General features: G+C 51.8%; 1 protein-coding gene across 2 annotated transcripts in view; it reads left to right on the forward strand.

Annotated features, from left to right (window-relative positions):
- Positions 1 to 20202, forward strand: part of ST8SIA5 (ST8 alpha-N-acetyl-neuraminide alpha-2,8-sialyltransferase 5) — a 74852-nt gene extending 54650 nt beyond the window's left edge. For both annotated transcript variants that reach the window (XM_079942101.1, XM_079942102.1), the window contains 4 exons: positions 2036 to 2180; positions 6286 to 6398; positions 7189 to 7281; positions 8415 to 20202. In XM_079942101.1, the coding sequence (XP_079798227.1) occupies positions 2036 to 2180; positions 6286 to 6398; positions 7189 to 7281; positions 8415 to 8883 (820 nt within the window). In that variant the 3' untranslated portion in view covers positions 8884 to 20202. The remainder of the gene's footprint in view (positions 1 to 2035; positions 2181 to 6285; positions 6399 to 7188; positions 7282 to 8414) is intronic.
- Positions 20203 to 22044: the final 1842 nt, after the last annotated feature.

Consider the following 22044-nt stretch of genomic DNA (forward strand, 5'->3'; position numbering starts at 1 on the left):
AGAAGCGACATCAGTCTTGCTATGCTCTGAATGGGAAAAGCTTCAAGGCCAGTTGGTCGTCCCCCTTTGCTCTCATTACAAGCTCATTGAATGATGATGAGACTCTTAATTTAGGTGCAAGAACATGGTGCAGTGAAGTGGGGTGGGATGCGGGAGCGTGCTAGAACACAGGCATGAGCATTCCAGTGACAGGAAAGGAATACTGTAACAGAGGCCCTCCCCCGCCTGCTGCTTACAAATGGACACTCTGGCATTCTGGTTTATATATCAGTCGCTCGTGAGCTTGGTTAGTTTGTCAGTCTCCCTCCCTTGGGTACTCGCCAGTGGGCTGACAAAATGGCGTTTCTGGACCAGGCAGATGCTGGTTTGTAATGCTCACCTATGGCTCCTGCCTGGCCAGGCCTTTGGCCTTGCCCCTGGGAAGCCTCAGTCACATTTTAAAACCCAACCCTCCCCAGCAGAGACCGCTCTCTATGGCCAGCAGCCAACTGAGCTCCCCAGTGAAGTCCCTGCAAGAGATAAAGTCACAAAAAACAATGGGTGCAGCCTTCCTGGCTTTGGCAATTTGGAGTCACAGGATTACAGAGGGTCAGAAGAGTCAGCCCTGCAATTCTTGAGAAAACGGAGGCTCAGAGAGGGGAAGAGACCTGCCCGAAGCCCCACAGCTGGTGGGGGCAGAGCAGAAACTAGAAGCCCGGCCTCCTGACACCAGGTTGGCGGCTCAAGTTTCCATGCCACACCTTCGGTGTGGGTTTTCCAGAAAGCTCGTCCTCAACTTTAGTTAGTGGTCGTCATCCAGACTCCATGGGGATGGCGTTCCGTTCCTCCCAGGGCTGCCCAGAGGCTGGATGTAACTGTGCCCAGAGCCAGTGTTGGGGGCCGAAGGCCAGTGTGTACTGACCCCCTGCTGCTGTTTGTGGAGAAAGTGGGTCCTCGTGGGCTCACAGCCCCCTGTGAGAGGGTGGCATTTTGCATCCTTTGTCAAATCCAGCCCCTCTGCAGCCAGGGTGGGGCTTTGGGTCCCCAGGATAGGGGAGCAGCGTGTGCCTAGGATCTGACCCCATCACCAAGCCTTGCAGGCACCCTGGGAGAATACATTGCCGGGCGGAACACCAGCTGCAGAGAAGAGGAAATCGGGATTCTCTGGCCTGGCTAGCTCCCAAGCCTGCCTCACAGCCCCACTCTCCCTTGAAGGCTATCTTTTTAAGCCTGCTTGCATCATCTGAGCTCTAACCTTTCTGTAGCTCATGTTCGAGTGTTTTTGTCAGTGAAAACCACAGCGATTTTTTTTTAAATAATGAACTCCTTAAAACTTCTGGAAGCCAGGATCCACTTTCTGCAGGCAGTCATCCAGTATCAACCCACCACCCCAATTTCTGACCCTCCCCTGTTCCTAAGACAGTTTGTAAATCACTGAAATGGCACATTTCTGTTGACTGTGTATGTCTTGCTTTTTGACCCCATCAGACAGGGTTAGCCTTGTCTAGAGTCAGATATGGGGGCCAAAAACCAAGGAAGAGCTCTTATGCCTGTGTTTTCCTTTAGAGCTGGATGAAGAAGCATTTCTGAGAAGTAGTAGAAGGCTTAGCGGCTCTTGTGAAATCTCACGTGGGGAATGCTTCAGCCCGCAGTTGGCAGGACTTTGGTAGTTGACCCCCACGTGTCTGACACTGTGCAGGATCCAGAGAGGCAGGGTCCCTGCCACGCAGGGGCTTTCGTTCAAGCGGAGAAGGAGTTGACAGATGATGAAGCGAGGGATGCCCAGTCTGTGCTCTGGGCCTTTGGAGGCCAATGCGGCCAGTGGGGACAGGGCAGCTGGGAGCTCACAGAGGGAGACCAGGCTGGACCCTGAAAAGCTTGGGCATTGGGAGGAGTATTGAAGCAGAGGTGCGGGGGCAGGGGCAGGGGTGGGTGGGAAAGTATGGCACTCCCTGGCCTCCTCAAGGGACCTCAGTTCCATGACCCCTCTGTCCTCTGAGAGGCTCTGCTCTGCCCTGTGTCACTGGTCTCTCTCTGTCTATCTCCTGCCCGGCAGGTCCACTCTGTCCAGGTGCTGCAATGCCCCCTCCTTCCTCTTCACCACCCAGAAGAACACGCCCCTGGGGACGAAACTCAAGTATGAGGTGGACACCAGCGGCATCTACCACATCAACCGGGAGATCTTCCACATGTTTCCCAAGGTGCTGCTTTGGGCAGGGCGGTCCGGGTGGGACAATGGAGCTGACCCAGTAGGGCCCTCTGTGGCCATGCCCGTGTGGCGTGGCATCACTCAGCTGTGCCCTGCACCCAGCTGTCCTGGTCCTGGCTTGCCATTCTCGTAGGCTCAGTAGACCGTCCTCCGGGGTTCCTGGGGGTTCTGTCGGAGCACAAAGAATGCCAACTGGCTGTTATTTGAATGACTGTTGGCAAGAAAGTGGTTGTGAAGTTTTGGTTATTGCCTTGCTTGCAGAGAACATCCCGAAGCTATCTGGGAGCAGGATTAAGCATTTGTCCCCAACCCGAGGGAGGCACAAGAGCAAAAATGTACATGCAGGGACTTCCCTGGTGGCACAGAGCTTAAGAATCCACCTGCCAATGCAGGGGACACGGGTTTGAGCCCTGGTCCGGGAAGATCCCACATGCCGTGGAGAAACTAAGCCCGTGCGCCACAGCTACTGAGCCTGTGCTCTAGAGCCCTGGAGCCACAACTACTGAGCCCGCTCGCCTAGAGCCCGTGCTCCACAACAAGAGAAGCCACTGCAATGAGAAGCCCGTGCACCACAACGAAGAGTAGCCCCTGCTCACCACAACTAAAGAAAGCCCGCGCACAGCAACAAAGACCCAACACAGCCAAAAATAAATAATAAATTAATTAATAATTTAAAAAACATGTACATGCAAAGGTTGTGTGCACAAGAGCGCAAACCATACAAAGTAAAGCGCTGAAAGGTTGATCTCGTATTGGCTGGCCTTGGGCAGTCCTTTTTGTCTTTCAAGCCTCCACTCTCACTGTCTGTAACACTGGGGTTTGGACTAGGAATAGGTTTGGCTGCTTAGAACAGAAAATCCAAAATATCAGAGACTTAAACAAGAGAGACGTTTATTATTATTTTTTCCTTCACCTATGAGAAGCCTGGAGGGAGGCTGTTCATTCAGGGCCAGCACGAGGCTCCTTGGCCAGGGGGACCACAGAATGAGTGGCCCACGTGAGCAAAGTGCTCAGATCACAGAACCCAGGCACAGGCAGGCACTTCTGGCCTAGTCGTTGCACCAGACCCTTGGAGAAGGGACCCTGGAGCCTGTATGTTCAGCCGATGAGGATGGTTACCACCTGAAGAGGACGGTTCCATGCAAGGTGTTTATAGGCACCCCCTGGAGAGTGCCAGCCCAGGGCAGGGTTTAGTGGGTCCAGTTTGTAGAACTGCTGGCGTTCTAGCAAACTAGGGGGTGGGGCGGGTTCAGTTCTTGCTGGATGAAATGTGCGGGGCTGGGCTGCCCTGCTCCGGGGAGTGCTAATGAAGTAAAGTCCAGGGGTTCCCTGCATTCTTTTTTATTTATTTAAATATCTTTATTGGAGTATAATTACTTCTTGCTCCGAGCACCAGAGTGCACTGGTATGACTGGGCCTGGGGGGGGAGGGGAGAAATGGGGAGGAGCTGGAGGTGGACGGGTGTCAAACATACCCTCCCACAGCAGCGCTGGAGGACGATGGGGTGTGAGTCGTCTTTACGAGGTGGGTCTTTCAAGGCCTGGAACGTGAGACTGGTGACAGCAGGTGAACTTGCAGGTAATGCCAGTGGGTGACATACAGCTCAGGTATAACATATGGATGCAAGGAGGGCCATGGGGATGGGCCACTGAGGCCCAGGGAAGTGGAACAGGGGTTGCCAAATGCACAGGCCATATGGTCTCTGTCACAGCTACTCACCTTTATCGTTCTAGCATGAAGCAGCCACAGACACGAGTAAGCAACAGAGTGTGGCTGGATCCCAATAACGCTTTAGTTCCCATTAGACATTGAAATTTGAATTTTATATGTTTTACACATCACAAAGTATTCTTTTTTCCCACCCTTGAAAAAATATAAAATCTATTCTTAGCTTGCTGGCTGTACAGAAATAGGCGGAGGGTCAGATGTGGCCCACAGGCCGTAATTTACCACCCCCGAATTAGAGCATGTGATGTAGAAGTATTTCCCAAACTTCCCTAAGGTGAGTTTTTTTGGGGGGCGTTGAAAAATATGCAGCTTCTTGGGCTCCTACCCTGACCCTGAAGATTCTGATTCTGTGGTTCTGGGATGGAGCTAAGAATGTGTATTTTCAGAAAGTACCCAGGTAGTTTTTGATTTACAGAAGTGTGAGAAACACTGACATAGAACATAAAAAGCCCTTGATGATCTCTCCAAAAAGGACTTTGTTTTTATTCTTTCTCTGGTCAAAGTCAAACAGTGCAGTTCCCCCCACTGGCCATGAGACGCCCTTGTTTTCCCCGTCCCGGTTCCCGGAGCCTGGCCCTCCAGGGAAAATGTGCCATGAGGAAGGACAGTCTCCCACAGACAGGTGCAGCATCTCCTTTGGATTTAGCCTAATTGCTGATGATCCCATTGTACTGGGATTTTCCGTGACACTTGTCTGGCACTTGGTTCCAACGTAAGCCCCAGGTGCTGACCAGGGCCACTGTCACGCAGGGCTGGCCAGCTGGTGTGAGATAGGAGGAAAGCTGCCCGGCAGCCTCTGGGTGACAGAGATGGCGGGTAACTTCAGGGCCATCCCGTAATAACCACCTGGTCCCCTTGCAGAGACACCTCTGCGCCAAGCACTGCAGTGGGTAAGCTTTTCATCTACTCCAGTGGTTCTCGACGTGGGGGGCAGGGAGGTGGAGACATTTGGCAACGTCTGGAGATGCTCTTGCTTGTCATGACGGGCGGGGGTGGGGTGCTCCTGGCATCTAGTGGGAAGAGGCCAGAGATGCCGCTACGCGTTCTACACTGCACAGCCAGCCCCGCCACGAGGAATGAGCTGCTCCAAAGTATCAGTAGTGCCAAGTTGAGAAGCTCTGCTTTACATCATCTCAAATGCAGAGTCACAGGAAATACACGTTACTATTCTTATTTTACAAATCACAAAGTTTAATTTGTAATAAGCTTTACAAAATTTACAAAACCAAGTCACCGAGGGCTCAAAACACTTGTCCGTGGTTTCCTCACCTCATTGTGGGGCAAAACCAGGATTGAACTGGGTCCATTGACTAGGGTGCCCAATCCTGGTTTGACTAAATATAAGTCCTGCATCCCAAGCAAAGTGCCCTAGTCCTGGGCCAACTGGGATGGTTGGTCACCCTACCCTGGACTCCAGGTCTACACTCGTGCCCTGAGCCTGCCTGGTCCCACCTGCCTCAGGATGCCCACGAGGCCTAGAATGGGGACGTGGCCTAGAACCAGGTCTCCTAATCAGGCCAGTATTTGCTTTTTCCTGCCTACTTGCCTGTGGTCCCCTGGAAAGCATGCCCAGGGAGTCTGTGGGCAGCCAGCGCCCAGACCAAGGTAACACCACCAGCCGAGGTATGACCAGGTTGGAGCGCTGGGGGATGCTCCCTCCCAGTGCCCCCGTGGCTGTCATCATTACTAGAGTGAGTCCTGGGCTCTCTGTGCTCAACGCTTTTTCTTGACAGAGATCCCAGTGTCCCTGCCTCTCACTGCTCCCCTGGTGTGGCCTTGCTTGCCCACCCCTCGTCAGTTGTCTCTGCTGCTACCAAGTCCTGGCATCTGTCCCAGTCTATATGACCTTTCTATCCCAGGCCTGTGCCCTCCCCATGGAGCAGAGGGAGGGTCTGTACCTTACCCTGAGCTGAAAGGGGTGAGGGCTAGGTTTAGGGCCCTGGTCCCTGGTGGCTCTGCCACATCTCTGCTGCTGTCATCTCCCAGAAGGTCTGCATTAACCATTAAAATATGTGGATTAGAAGTAAAAGAAGCTGAGCTTCCACTGGGAAAACCAAAGGCAAGCAGGGTTAGCCATAACTCGTACTCTTGTCTTTCTGGAAACCGGAGGCATCCCAGGGCTTATTGAAAAAGGCTGTGGAGATCTGGCTTCCAGTTCTGTCTCATTCCTAATTGCCCGTGGAACTGAGAACGAAGCTTTTGACCTCTCTTTTCATCTGCAAAGTGGAATAACCACTTTTTTCCCACATTTACTACAAGGCTGTCTTGTGAGGCTACGAGGAGTGGAGGTGGACGTGGGCTCAGAGGTGAGAGCACCAGATGAAGGCGGGGGGGCATCGCCTCTGACAGCTGTGCCCCTGTCTCCCCAGGACATGCCCTACTACCGGTCCCAATTTAAGAAATGTGCCGTGGTGGGCAATGGGGGCATCCTAAAGAACAGCCGCTGCGGGAGGGAGATCAACAGCGCCGACTTTGTCTTCCGGTAAGAATTGCCCCGGGTCTGCACCTGCCACTTCTACCCCCATGGCCCTCCCCCTCCGTGCCTGCCCCCTTTCTGGTTCCCCAGCCTGCTAGTGCTGCCATTTACGTGATTACTCCCCACTCCCCACCCCTGCAGACCTCATGCTCTGGGTTGTCCCTTCCCCCTTTAGCTCTGTCCCTTGCAAGGGTTGAATCTCTCAGGTCCTCAGTCTCCACATCTGCAGAATGGGAGCAAATGGCATAATAGATGTGAAGACACTGAGGACTCCCAGGGGTCATGCGGATCTGTTGGTGAGGTCACCTGGGCAGCGACCTCAAGGCCTGGAACCCTCTCTGGCTGGGTTCCACTCTTCTGGAAGCACCGCTTGGAACCAGGGTAGTCTTGTGGCTGACACCAATGTGAGCTTCACCCTGGCCTTACCTAAGCTAGACACTTGTCCTTGTATTTCTTCTTCCTTATGTAGAAGCCCTTCTTATCTCTTTGGGGACCCTCTTTAGCCTGGGTGAAGAAGATAGGTTGAAAATGAGAGTTTAAAGCAAAGAGACTTGGGTTGAGGCTGCAGTGGGATCTCGTGGGTCGTGTATCTACAACCATTGGGTCACCCAGGGTTGGTGAGGGAAGGGGTTGAACTTGCCCTTCCATGCCCAGGCACGAAGATTCCACCCAGCTGGTTTCCTCTGTGTCCCTCTGCCCACACGATCACCAGCCCTTTCTTCGCCACACCCCAGCTCCCCAGCTCTATCTAGAATGACATACCACATGCAGTCGGGCTGCCTCATCTCTTCTGCAGGTGCAACCTACCCCCCATCTCGGAGAAGTACACCATGGATGTAGGGGTGAAGACAGATGTGGTCACGGTGAACCCCAGCATCATCACAGAGAGGTGAGTGGCCCTCTTTCTAAACTTGTGCTGTCCAATATGATAGCCATTCATCATGTGTGGCCACGGGGCACGATCCAGTTGAGATGTGCCGTCTGTAAGTGCAACACACACACTTGATTTAAAAGCTTAATATGAGAAAGAGGATGGGCCGTGCCTTATTACATTTTTATATTGATTACATATTAAAATGATAGTATTCGGGGTATATCAGGTTAAATAAAATCTACTGTAAAAATTAATTTCACCTACTTCTTTCTACTTCTCTAAATGTGCTTCCTAGAACATTTAAAATTACATTTGTGGCCTGCATTATATTTCTTTTGGACAGCACTGGTCTAGACTCTCTTTCCCTAGAGATGGGCCAGAGAGCTTTCCAGTGTGTGACGGGGGCAGGCAGCTCCCTACACAGTGTGTCCTCCCGGCAGTGGGGAGAAGCCTCATGCAAAGACCTCAACCCCCGCTCCTGACTCCCCTCCTGGGGTCTGTCTGGGAGGCCTGGGGGAGGGGCTGATGGGGTTAAAACTCCAACTGGGGCATAGTCACACCTCCAGGTCAGATGAAGGGTAAGAGGAGGGGGAGTTGTTAAATCCGGTCAGATGCCCGGGCACATTTACAAGGAGTCAGCTGAGTGAGGGAGCATTCAGAGAGGTGCGCAGTGAGCCAGCTGGGAGGGCTGTTCAGTGTAAAGAGAAAGGCGAGCGAGGGGAGGAAGGGCTCAGAGGACAGGCAGCTGGTTTGGTGTTCTTCACCGGGGGAAGGCAGTGACAGGTGAGTCCTTGGGGAAGGCAGGACAGGTGAGTCCTGAGGGCTCTAGGGAAAGCCTCCACTCCCTCGCCCCTTCCCCTCTGAGCCCGCCCCCGGCACCCTCAGCCGTATGGGTTAAGTATTACCCTTCCCCTGCAACCACACACTAGATATTTGTCCCTTTGGGTCCAGATTGCCCTCTCCGGCACTCACTTACAAAAATATAACCGTCCCGGAGGAAGGTGGACATTCATCTGCTAAGTGACTGAGACGAAAGAGGAGGGGGGTGGCCTTGAGGGGCTCCTACGTCCTTTGAAAAGACCCCAGGGTGCAGGGGTGGGGCAAACGGAGGGTTCCCGGGGCCCCGTCTCACCCTGCGCCCCCGCCAGGTTCCACAAGCTGGAGAAGTGGCGGCGGCCCTTCTACCGGGTGCTGCAGGTGTACGAGAACGCGTCCGTGCTGCTGCCTGCATTCTACAACACGCGCAACACCGACGTGTCCATCCGCGTCAAGTACGTGCTGGACGACTTCGAGTCGCCGCAGGCCGTGTACTACTTCCACCCGCAGTACCTGGTCAACGTGTCGCGCTACTGGCTTAGCCTCGGGGTGCGCGCCAAGCGCATCAGCACCGGCCTCATCCTGGTCACGGCGGCGCTGGAACTGTGCGAGGAGGTGCACCTGTTCGGCTTCTGGGCCTTCCCCATGAACCCCTCGGGCCTCTACATCACCCACCACTACTATGACAACGTCAAGCCCCGCCCGGGCTTCCACGCCATGCCCTCCGAGATCTTCAACTTCCTGCACCTGCACAGCCGCGGCATCCTGCGCGTGCACACGGGCACCTGCAACTGCTGCTGAGGGCGGCGCAGGCTGCCCGCCAGCCCGGCACACGGAACCTCGCTCCTCCTCGCCCGCCCACCCGCAGGGCAGGGCGAAGGCCTGGCGCTGAGGCTGGCACGCCCTCGGACGCTCGGCTTCGGGCTTGGGTCCCGTGGGCTGGGAGGCTGGGCTGGGGGCCAGGCGGAGTCAGCTCCATGCCGAGCGCCCCCCACCTGCGCATGGGTAGCGCCCTGCTGGGCCACAGCTCAAGGTCGCGGCCCTGGGGATTGCAAGTGAATCAAGCACATTTCCACTCAGTTTTAGCAACCAAGAGAGCACAAACTGTATGGCCTCTTTGCAGCTAAAGGAAGGCCCCGGCGGGAACGGAAAAGAGGGAGACAGGACATATGAGCGTGGTTAAGATTTAACTCAGGATTTTGGGTTCCTGAGCCTTATACCCAGGCCTCAGCCCTGAATTGTTGTAGAGAACCTCAGAGCTTAGAGGCCAACCCAGCGGCCAGACCTTCCTGTGGGGACAATGGCTCAGAGAGGTCCAGGGATTACCAACCAAGGTTCACCAACCGAGTCCATTAAGCGGCACTGTGAGATCTGATGCAAGCCCTGTGTGTTCCGATCTTCGCCGAGACACCGTCAGCCAAGGAGAGCCACACCCTTCAAACGCATCCGCAGGCACACACATAAGTCTTGGCGCCTCCAAGTTCAGTCCTGCGTTTGATCTGTTGATGAGAAGGAAATAAACCAGACCAGCCATTTGCACTAAGGTTTCCAAGCCAATGTTATCGACTCAATAAGTGCTTAGTGACTTGCTTCCTCTTCTGTCTCCCTATCTTCAGCTCTGTTTTAACCAGGAGTTATTTATAAGATCCATCCCTCTGTGTGTTCCTGAATACTGCACAATCGTGCTGTATAATGTTCCTGAATTGGAACCGTAAGGCTCCAGACTGGAAAACGCTGACATGTGACTGGTGAGCTTAGCGATGGAAGTGAGCCATGGTCTCTGACACCAGCATCACTGAGGTTCTACTGTAAAGGCGGGACTTCCCACAGCACTCAGCCTGGTGGCCTTCACACACACGGACCCACAGGGCCTCTGCTTTGGGAAATCAGCTGGACCTAGCCTAAAAGGGGTTCACATGTCATTTCACATCCCTTTGCTTCCCCCGTGGTGTTTTGCCTTAGAATTTTGCGTGGTATGAATTACCTTAGAATTTAGCTTTGTGGAATCGTAGAGTATTAGTCCTGAAAGACCTTCAGCTCCCTCCCTCCTCCCTCCTTCCCTCCCCCGTCCCTTCTTTGCTCTCACCCTTCTTCCCTTCCTCCTTTCTCCCCTCCTTCCCATAAATATTTCCAGAAGCCTATTCTGCTTTGGTTTGGGGCTGGGCTTGGGAAGACAAGGTGACACATAAAGGCAGTATCTCTGTCTTCTAGGAGTGGAGGGCAGAACATAGGCAAATTCTGGCCCCGCCCACTGGGTGTTCAGAGGGGGAGGGACTGTGAGAGCACAGCAGGGAACGGGACCTTTCATCTGATCACCTCATTTTACAGGCAGAGCAATAGGCCCAGCTGGTGAGAGACAGGTGGGCACAGGCCTTGTCCCGGGCCCCCAGGCTCCCCATCCAGGGCAGAACCCCTTCCTCTTGCCTGGATTTCATGTTGGTGGGCCAATATAGAGCAAGTACTCCATGCACGACACTGCTCTAGATGCTGGCCTTGCTTCTGAGCTCTGGTCCTCACTGGGAAAACCTGGGGCTGCTCTGAACCCGTCTGCTTGTCTGCAGAGCAAGGAGGTAGCCAATGAGGTAAATTAGGCCCAAGCACTTGGCGAACCAGGAAACACTACTAAGGACGGTGGGTGGTTATGCTTCCCTGTGCTCTGCCTGTTTCTCCCAAGGAAGGAATGGCTGGAAAGATTCCAGTTAACTGAGGTTTCCAGCCACTTGTTTGTGGTTAATTGAGCTCCTTTCTTGAAACTACAGAATGTCAGAACTGGAAGGCTCTTAAAGACCATTTTGTCCCACATAAGGAAACAGGCCCAGAACAGGGAGGTGGCCTGGGTCAAGTCGTGCCAGGGGCTCTGTTGAATGCCTGCTGAGGACAGAACCCTCTGCCAGAAGCCCTCTGTTTATGTTCCAGATGGGGCAGTGTTTGGGGGCAAGAGCCTTGGTGAGTCAAATACCATGGTTCTCACAGCCAAGGGTGTCATGGGCTGGTGTCTGCCCCAGCCAGGTCCCTTGTAGGGGCTGGGGATGGAGCCTCATGACCCATCCTGTGAAGGAGCTGGACTCCTTGCTCTCGGTCCTGTTTAAGTCGCTGGGTCTTAGGGCAAGTCCCTTCCCCTCCCTTAGGGTCTCCGTTTCTTCATCTCTACAACTAAAGGCTTAAAAAATACCCCTAGGGTCTCTGTAATCTTTAATTTTATTTAAGTTTTTGGAAGTACTAATGATGTATGGATCTAAGCCATAAATAATATTTATTATTATAATAGCTAAGATTTACTGTACGCTTATTCTGTGTCAGGCCCTACACTGGGCACTTTCTTTGCACTGTCTCCTGTGATCATCACAAAACCCCCTTGGGTAAGAAGACTCCATTGGGCAGGTGGGGAAACTGAGGCTCAGAGCCATTCAGTGTCTGGCTGATGGCCAAGCACCCGGTGGAGGAAACCGCACCCGCGTCTGTAGAACCCCAAAGCCTGTGCTCCAAACCTGTCTTAGCTGCTTCCTAGCCAGTGTCACCAGGGCTGGAACGAGAGGGATCCTGACTGAGAGGCCACTGTAGGGTGGTGCTGGGCCCCGCTCTAGGGACAGTGCTCTGGGAGGCTGTTATGGGTCCAGGAGGGAGGCTGCTTGTAGGTGCTCCCCCACCCACCCAGCCCTGGCCCTGGCCGCAGTACAGATGCACCCACAGTGCAATGTATGCAGGGGAGTTGAGGCCGTCTCCACATTTTGCAGAAGGGGTACATATTAAAAGATAGCATGTTGGGGGACTTGCCCAAGGCCACATGGCTGGCTAGTGACTCAACTGGGACTCAGCCTCCTGACTGCCAGGCTACACTTTTCTCCTGCAGCCAGTGTTTGTAGGCAATACACCCTTTCAAAGGCTCGAAGAGACCTGGGTGTTGACTCAGGAAGCCCCACCCCACCACTTTCCTCGCAACTCCACCCCCATCCCACCATGCAGACTACCAGTGACACTCTTGTATAAGGGAAATCAATTCCCCAAAACAAAGCAACCATCGTGTCTTCCTTTGTGCTAAGCTCACTGCTCCAGGTTTGAAAGGCAGCAAAAACAAGTAAACGACTTGGTGCTCAGCCAAGCAAAAAGGAAGGTGGCGCAAGGTCAGATGTGGCCTCTGAGACCGTTTCAGCAATGCTGCTGCGGCAGCTCTGCCCACTAATCACCTGGTGCTGCAGAGAGCAGGGAGCCCATTGCCCTTGACTCTGCTGAGTAAGTGGAGAAGGGGGGAAGCAGTGGCAGCACTTCCTGACGACTGAAGGACAGCACAGAGCTAGCTGCAGCCAGGCATTCAGCAAATTGTTACTGAGCGCTCCTTTTGTGCTGGGCATCGTGCGAGGGGCCGTTGAACTAGTGATGAGCAGAATGTAGCCCCAGCCCTCTTGGAGCTTATGGTCCGGTGGGCATGTCCAGATGCTGAACTGAGTCCCCCAGGCACACGTCGGAGCTGAGCTGAGTGCTAGCAAGGCTGGGCTCAGGGACAGTTAGCACGAGAGGAACACCTGGCCATGCCGGGGTCAGTCCTGAATTCCGAAGGTTGGCAGAATGACTGTAATTGTCAAAGCAGTGGATCCACGTCAGGCCTCATCCTCAACATCCATGTGATGTGTGACAGGGTGACCACACTGGTCTTTTGAGTCCTCTCTTACTTTTTGTTTTTTTATAAGGAACCACTTTCCCCCGACTTTCCTCCTGCCTCTCTGAACGCTCCTGCTCAGGCTTCTTTGTGGACTCATCTTCCGTGAAGCTTCCTCAGGGTTCCTTTCTCTTTCTAGGAGCATTTCTGCAGAAATCACATCTGTTCGCAGCCTCACATCTCTCCTGTCCTTGCATCTTACACCCCTCTCCTGGAGGCCATTTCTCCCTTGGAACATCAGGAACACGCTTGCCGTGGCCGTCTGAATGTCTGTACCTGCTCAGCATCTCAGACCTCAACATGTCCTCAACTGGTACAGTTGAAAGGGCAGTCTGGGTTCAAAGTCATGTGCCCGTACTTACTAGTGACCTTGGGGGAGCAACCAAAGCCCCTGGAGGCTCTGACTCATCATCTGAGGTTGAGGCCAGGACACTAGCCTCACCAGCTGTGGAATAGGGTTGCACAATGCCTAGCACAGTGCCGGCACAAACTAGACACCCAGAGAGCAGTTTCCCTCTTCCTCCTTTCTTCCCCTGCTGAATGGCTCTACCACATCAATGGCCCTTCAGCCCCAAACCTGGGTCACTCTTGGCTTTCTATGTCTATTTGTTCACCAAATTTTATCAGTTCTGATTCATAAATATCCCTTGAATTCATTCCCTACCTGCATTCCTTCTGCCACTGCCCTAACTCAGACCCTTTTGACTGACCATTCTGCTTCCAGAGAATTAACTTCTGGAAACACCTTTGGTGGAGCCTGTTGCCATCTTATACCATATAGTCCAGATTCCTTACCCAGATGTGCAGAGTATATCCCAAGCTGGCTCACTCACCTTTCCAGAGACCCTCCTGCCAGCACCATCCCTCTAATACTCCTCTAGGTGCTGTGCCTTTGCACAAGCTATTGGAAATGCCTGGAATGGCTCCACATTCCAACCTCCTCCCTCCTCCCCTTTACCCCACCACTTTTGCAGATAATGTCAGGTGATGGTCCCCGCCTCTTCCCCTCTGTGAAGCTGGGCTGGGCACTCTCTGTGCTTCTGTAGCAACCATCACTGACTTCTATTAGGACGTCCTCACAGCATACTACGTGTGTCCTTGGCCGAGGGTCTGTCCTTTCCCCAGGAGAATGCATTGTATCTGGCTCATCTTGGGGCCCTCAGCACTGGCACAGAGCCATGTGTTAACTATAGCAGTGGGGTCTCTGTTAGCTGGTGGGTTCCAGTGGTTCAGGAGACCCCATTAATAAACCGAGTAACACCCTGGGGTAATTGTCAGCTTAAGAGAGTACTCTGCTCATTATTTTTTTTGCCTGGTACCTTCTATGTGGGAAGCACTGAGCTATACAAAGACTTGCCCACCTGCTTTTGGGGAGTTTGGGATGCAGGAGGCTGAAATGTCCCTGTTGCAGTTGCTTGTCGGTTCCATCACCCAGTCTCCGCTACCTTCTTTTTGCCTCCTCCCATTATAATCTTGCTCGTCTGCTTCTTGCCTGTTCTTCAACCCTCTTTCTCTAGTTTAAACAAAAGAGGGAAAGATTTTCTTTTTGCCCTTCCTTCCTTCAGAACCATAGAGATTTGTCAGGAGCTGAAACTGCTGTGCTGAGGTACAGGCTGGGTAGAAGTATACGAGGGACTTTTCAATAATGGCTCAAGAACAAGTGCAAAGTGCTTTATTTATTGGCTGGGAAACAGATGAGCTGAGCTTTGCAAAATGTCCACTCCAGTTGCCCAGTGGAAGGCAGGAGCTTGGGGGTCTCCCTGTGGGGAGGGGACGGTGCTGCTCTGAGTTCAACACACACCCTGGCCTCTCTCCCTGCAACCAGGGCACCCTTCTAGGAGGAGGCTGGCTGTGGCTTACAGCCAGGTGAGGCCAGGCTCGGGGTGTGCTGAAGCCCAGGGTGTGCCCTGTTCTCTTGTTCTTTGGAGGGCTGGTCAAGCCAGGACAGTCTGAGGTTGATTACATCCTACAAGGCGTCCTGATAAAGCAGTGTGTTCTTCAAAGGGTAGACTGTAGATCACCTATGTCAGAATCCCCTGAGTGTTAAAACCCCTGCCTCTGGACTCAGAACCTGGGGGAGGGGTGGTGATGCTGAGCAACCAGCACTGTGACATCCCCCGGTGGGTGGTCTTAGAGCCCATGTCGGCTGGAGAACTGGGCTCTGCACCGCTTGTGGGTCAGTGGCTCTGCCAGGTGAGTGGTGACGTCTGGCTTGATATTCAGACTGGATAAAGTGATAAAAGAGCAAAACCAAGAATCTGGCACATAACTTCAGCGAGTTCTGGAAATATGAACATAAAATAGAGTCCACTATTAAATTAGCAACAAAAATTAACTGCTCAGGAATCTATAACATTTATGAAATCTGTTTTGGCCTCGACACTATCAGAGATTTTTTTTTCTATTTTTCAACTATGGTAAAATATACATGAGATTTACCATCCTAGCCATTTTTAAGTGTACAGTTCAGTAGTGTTAAGTTGTGCAGCCAATCTCGAGTTCTTTTTTAGTTGCAAAACTCAAACTCTATACCCAATAAAGGACAATTCCCCATTTCCCCTCCTCCCAGCTCCTGGCAACCACCACTCTGCTTTCTGTTTCTTTGAATTTGACCACTCTAGGGACCTCGTATGAATGGAATTGTACAATATCTGACTTTTTGCGACTTATTTCATATAGAATCACTTAGATATAAGCTGTTCTCAAATGACATGAACTGTTTTTAGTGTCCCTAGAATAGGATTCTGATTTTGATTTTTGCCTGGAGCAGTTGTCCTGGGCCCTTGGTTGGTCCCTAGCTTCTGGCAGCCTCAGCATCCTTTGCTGAGGGTCAGAACAGACCTGGTCTTGCTTTGCTAGCTTGGCTCAGCTGTGCTGGCCAGCCAGTGTCCTAAGAGGCAACAGCACAGCTTCTATAAGTGTTTAGATATTTCCCCTGCATGGTCTCTTCAGTGAACCTTCTTTTTTTCACTAGAGAGAGAGAGAGAGAGACATACATACATACATACGTACATACATTACCGTGACTTAGCTCTTGACACAAAAGCCAGAAATCAGTGACTGTCTCTCCTTCCAGTAGGGGGACGGTTCCCTTGGCAACCAAGTAACTCATTTTTTTTCAACTAAATGACTTGCTCAGCTTTAAGGTAAAAGTTTTATTTCCTCTAGAATTATGGTTCTCAACCTTATATGCACATTGGATTCACCTGGGGATCTTTATAAAACCACCCCCATGGGCTTCCCTGGTGGCGCAGTGGTTGAGAGTCCGCCTGCCGATGCAGGGGACACGGGTTCGTGCCCCGGTCCGGGAAGATCCCACATGCCGCGGAGCGGCTGGGCCCGTGAGCCATGGCTGCTGAGCCTGCGCGTCCGGAGCCTGTGCTCCGCAACGGGAGAGGCCACAGCAGTGAGAGGCCCGCGTACCGCAAAAAAAACCAAACCGAAACAAAACAAAAAAAACCCACCCCCATTCCAGATCCTCATCTTCCCAGAGAATCTGATTCACTTGGCCTGGGGATGGGACCCCATATTCTTATTTTTAAAATCTCCTTGAGTGACTCTGTTGCGCGGTGGTTGAGGCTCATTGTCCTGAGGCAGAAGGTGTCTGCCTTGGTGGCACATCGGCGTCATCTGAAGAGCTTTAAGACCCACTCGTGCCTGAACTTTGCACCCAGAAGTTCTGACCCAGTTGGTCTAAGGTGTGATCTGAGTATGAGGGCTTTTCTGACTCTCCAAATGATTCCACTATGCAGCCGAGGTTGAGAACTGTTGTTCTAGGTCAGCAGCTCCTGTGTCAGAATCACTTGGAGAGCTCATTGGTTCCTGGGCCCCTCCCTGGAGTCTGATTTGACGAGCCTGGCGTGGAGCTTCCTCGCTGGTTCCTAAGCGGTGCTGCGGCTGCTCCTGGGACTACGTGTTGAGGAGCCCTGCTCTACATGATATTGTAAGAAGCTCAGCCCTGCTCTGCTGCATTTGTTTCCTGGTTAGGGGTTGGGAGCATCGATTCATGCTTGAGATTTCTGAAAGGTACCAAGCAGCTCTTTTTCTGAACATTTTCAACATTTAAATAAACATTAGAAATCTTTTTAAAGCAAAGTTACATAGATTTCTTCTCCCAGGGTTAGTAGGCTCAGAGTACCTGAATTAAGAATTCATCTGTGCCCAGGATCAGGCTGCATTCTGGGATCAGAGCTAAGGGGTTGGGTCTCTGGAGCTTGGAACCAACCTGTGACCAGCTGAGGGTCACCCTGTAACTGATGTTGGGGTAAGATCAGAGCACAACAATGCTCTCTTTAACACAAAGGTGGACCAGGCACTCTGCCTACCATGCCCATGGAAAACAAAAAAGGAAGGTGGTGATGAGGAAACATCTCACAGAAATGGGCTCATGTGACCCAGGGCTCACACCTGCATTATGTTCCGCCTTCCTTTCCCACCTTCCGCTGGAAAAGGCTCCAGTTGCAACCAGCGAGCTAGTGCCTGGAACCTGCCTCAATCTCGTCCGTCTCCAACTGGAGGCAAGTCCCCTGCCCCTTCCCTCTGAAGATGCCCCAGCAGTGTGGTCCCAGCGAGCACTTTATCCCCATGGCAGCTCACAATTCCTCATTCAGCCACAAAAATTTGTTAAGGGAGGAAATAGTTACTGTGTTATTGAAACAAGGTCAAAGCACACCTCACTTCCCAGGGCCACTTACCCAGCAAGTTCGCTCAGCCCCAGGCAGCTGTGGACTCAGGGAAAGGAAAATTAATTTTAAGCCCCCAAAGTAGCTGCTATAAAGCTCTGTATCAAAGAGCAAATATTTTGCTAACAGCAAATCCCTCATGGCATTCACTTTAATTTTAAATTCAAATCTAGTGAACTTGATTCTGGTTTCTAATAATAAAGCAAATTAAGAGAATGATAACAGGTGCTAGATTTAGCAAGAAGTGGCAGCTAATAGACTAATAATAATGGCGTTAAAAAGACCAAATCTATACATCTCAGAAAATACCAAGTGATCTGAGGCTAGTGGAGGGGCAAGTAGTTTCGTGGAGGGCCCAACATGTAGTAATAACCCCAAGGGCACCAAATGACCCCTCAGAGCAGCCCAGCCTGCGGTATCCACAACCACGTAGAGGGACGAACACGCTCAAACAACGTTCGGTAGACTGTGTTTAAGAAGGCAGAGAAGCGTTTTATCCACTTGGAATTATTTCCATCCCCAAACACTTAAAACACATTCATAGATGTCTTGGTGCTTAAAGGATTAGCCCTTAGTTATCTTGAAGTTCAGGTAGGTAAACTAGTTCGTTATCTGATAATATAGGCTTCATGAGATGGGCAAACTCACTCTTTTAGACTTAGTTTCCCTCTGACATTTGCTGCCCCCCCCCCCCCCCCCGAGGAGGAGGGAGAAGGGCACCCCTTCTACTTTCCCATCTTAAAGGGGACGTGCAGCAGGGCTGGTTGTGGTGGCCGGGGTGTCTTCTTCCTGCACCTCTGCTTTCACCTGTTGTGTCTCTGTTGCTCGTGGGAGGGGGATGCGGATCTTAGCCGGGGCCAGGGCAGGCTCTGCAGTGACTTGGCCTGGATTTATTTGTGATTTTAAGAATATGACTATTTTTTTCATATTCTTATGAAAGTGAACACTTCTACTTTCTACACGTCTTCATCATCTAATTTCTCACCAGTCCTCGCTGTGTTCCTAGGAGGAGGGTAAGGCAGGTGGTGGCATCCCGACTGGACTGAGGCCCAGGAAGGTGACGGAGGCATGCCCCGGGTCACATGGAATGGTGGTGAGCTCCGGTTGGGTGCCCAAGCTCCCCAAGGGGCAGGGGGAGACAGCCGTGTCTTGCTCTCACCCCTGAAGCCCTCGTGGTTTCTTCCCTCTGGGTTGTCATGCTGACTGCAGTGTGGTTCAGGCCTGAGCTTTACCCCTGGCCTCATGCCTTGCCCAGCGTCGGTGAGGGGCTCCGTTCCCCTCCAGGCCCCAAGCATGGGGGCTGTACCTGGTGTGCGGAAGGTGGCAGCTGCCCTGGGCAGAGGGTCACCCAAGGCCGCGGCAAAGCAAGAGTGTGGAGGGCGTTGGCAGCAGACACAGCGACACAGCCCCCTGGTGCTGTGGCCGTTTGCGGGGCGCGGGGGGTGCTGCTGGGATCCCAAGTGACAGCTCCTGCCAGCCCTCCTGCACCTTCTCGGGCAGGACCCTGGCCCCACTGTGGCAGGCTTCTGAGCCAGTCCCTCTTCCCAAGGTTTGGGGGACAGCTGGTCCTCCCTGAGGCTTCCACGCTCTGCACACATGTTTTAGGGGTGAAGCAGGATCTTGGTGGCCTGAAAATTCCCTTTCTGGACCCAACTGACCTCCCTTCAGAAAGCCATAACTCTTCTTCAAAGCCGTATTGTTTGAACTGTGAAATATATGTAAATGCATATGTGTTTTTTAAACTAACACTTTAACTCAATGAGCGTTCAACTGTTCAGTGCTACGGTTTGGATTCAGAAGCCCCTGCCACCTTGCTCCCCAAGTGAAGCCAGGACAGATGATGGCGGACCACAGGGGAGCTGCGGAAATCTCGGCCCTGCAGCCGCGTGCTCCCTGCCCTGCGCCTGCACGTGCTTTCAGCCAGGCTTAATGGAAGTTTCCAGGAGTGCATGTGAAGGCAGCCAGCACAGTACCTCCGAGGGGCTGGTGGCACGGACTCATCCCTAAGTGGCCACCGTGTGTGAAGACAAAAGTGGCCACGCGGACGTGACATGCATGTGCTCTGCAGCCCCATCCCTCCCTTGCTTTCCTCTCTCAAGGGCCGCATCACATGGCACTGTGTTCTGTAGAGCCTTTCCCATTGGAGAAGAAAAGGGAGACTGAGATGTTGTTTGCTGCGATGTAGAGAAACTCGATCTGGGTGTGGAGCTGGAGCATTGCTTAAAAAAAAAAAATCCCTCCCTTCCTCTGGTTGATTTGCTCCCTCTGTTTGCCCTGGAGAGAAACACTCTGTGCCATTCCAAAGCGTTGGGGAGATGGGGCTGCAGCCGTTATCTTATTGTCATGCAAATTTTGTTGAGGAGCAGGGGTTTATACGAACTCCTGCAGCATAATTCTAGCTTGTATGTATGTGGCTGTCCTTGAGTGATCCTGAAGTGGTGTGACTTATGCCTAAGAACATAATCAGGGTAATTTGTATCTGTCACTGTTTGAAAAGCCCTCAATTTCCATCCAGTAAAACCAGTCAAATGGCTCATTTAGCAAAGACTCTCTGGCTGTGGCCATGTGTGTGTGTGTGTGTGTCTGTGTTTGGGGAGGAGGCTGGACTAGGCTGAAGCAGCACAGCCCAATGTGGGGAGGCTCCCAGCTCTTGTGAAGAAGGCATGGCCACTTGGGGCCCATCTTTGGGCAGTGTTGGCCTGTCTGTGTATGACAAGAGTGGCAATGTAAGCATAGGGGCTCACAGGAAGGGCTCAGAAACCAAGATCTAGACTAATTTGGGTGGAGTGCTGAATTGACAGTATACAGGGAGCAGGAGGGCATGGAGGACCGCAGGCTTCCACTAAGGAAGGAGGGTCCCTGAGGGCTGGAGGGCTAGGGCAGGTGGGATCTGAGATGTGCTCACACCTGGAAACAGATCCATTAGCTACATAGACTTGTCTCTCTCTAAGCAAACTAGCTCTGTCAAGGTCCGGAGTCACAGCAAAGGAACCTGAACACTAATAACTCTCTTATTAAAAAAAAAAAAAAAAAAGTTCTTTCAATGCCAATATCCATGAGTGTGTTTAAAATAGGATTATATTAAATAAATAAAAAAAATATTCATGCACAAACTGCCTGGCTGGGTCTGGCCTGCCCTATGGGATGCAGATAAAATGGCTTGGATTCCACGGATCTGCATTTTGGGAAGTCCAAAGCCTTTCCTATGATCTCTGCAAGCTCCCAGGGGCTAACATTTTCATGATCCCGCGGCCTTCAGACTTTTGAGCTTCTGAGCATGTTTCTGTTTTATAACCCTTAACCACCTAGATTAGATGCAGACCTTTCCTTGACATCAGTGATCATATAATGCATTCCAGAGTGATGTGGGAAGAGATGGGAAAGGGATGGAAAACATTCCAAACAAGCAATCTCAAATGTAATGTTGGGTGTCCTCTGGCTAACCCACTGGCCAACCTCCCAAGGGGGATACTTCATGTGGCCCCAGCCTCAGTCCATCTATCTGGCTCCTCCTCTCCTTCCCCTTCTTTGGCCTCCTGTTCTTACTCCCCAACTCCCTCTCAATGGAGAACACATTTCTGCTATTTCTCTTTGGAGCTGTTTAAACATCCTCTGTGTGCTTGGTTTCCTGCAGAGCCTAGATCTCAGCTCGCCTTTTACCTACCCCCTAACAAGAATTTCCATGCTAGCTGGAAGATATTTAAACTTTCCTTATTACCATTCTAAAATGTCAAACACTCAAGCAAGCAACTATGGAACCTAAGGATACTGTTTGAGGGTTATCCCTGAGACCTGGGCACTGTCTATTATAGGAAGAAAAAGAGCTGAGGGTCAGGGAAATAGGACTTCAATATGTATATTTGAATGAATGAATGAATGACCCAATGAACTGGGGAAAGAAGTTGAATGTAGTTCATTTATTTAATAAATAGATGCATACAATTTGTCACTTCATTCATTCATTCAACAAGCATTTCTTGAGCCCCTACTTTGGGCCAGGCAACTTGAGAATTTGGGAATACAAAGGTGAGCAAACACACATGCCATCTCTGCACTTACAGGACATAGAGTCTGGCCAGAGCAATTAAGGTAATCAAAAAATTCCATAGTTCAATGTTTAATTATAGACAGTGCTTCAAACGAGCGTGCGGTGCTGCGAGATGCTGGGCAAATGTCCCTGGCCTGAGGTTGAGCACAAAGAGCACTCTGCTGGAGAAGGGACAATTGAGCTGAGAGCTGGAGAGTGAGGAAGGGTTAACTAGGTGAAAGGTAAGGGTGGAGTTGTGCGGGAAGTAAGTCCAGGTAGAGGGCCCTGGATGGAGAGAGAGCTTGGGACCTTGGAGGAAGGATTTTGCAAGGGTAGGGAGGGGGTACATGGCAGGAGATAAGTCTGGAGGGCTGGATGGAGGCAAGACTCTGTGGGGAAGAGGTGGGTCATGTTAATGATTCTGATTTTGATTCAAAGAGAATCAAGTAGCCCTTGAAGGATTTTGAGGAAGAGGACATAGTCAGATTTACACTGAAAAAATTTCTGAGAGGTGTGGCCAAGGTAGCAAGTAGGAAGACCCTGAGCTCACTTCCTCCCATGGGCACACCAAAATTACAACTATTTACAGAGCAACTATC

Source organism: Stenella coeruleoalba (genome assembly GCF_951394435.1).
Source record: "Stenella coeruleoalba genome assembly, chromosome: 14".
Taxonomy (NCBI): Eukaryota; Metazoa; Chordata; class Mammalia; order Artiodactyla; family Delphinidae; genus Stenella; species Stenella coeruleoalba.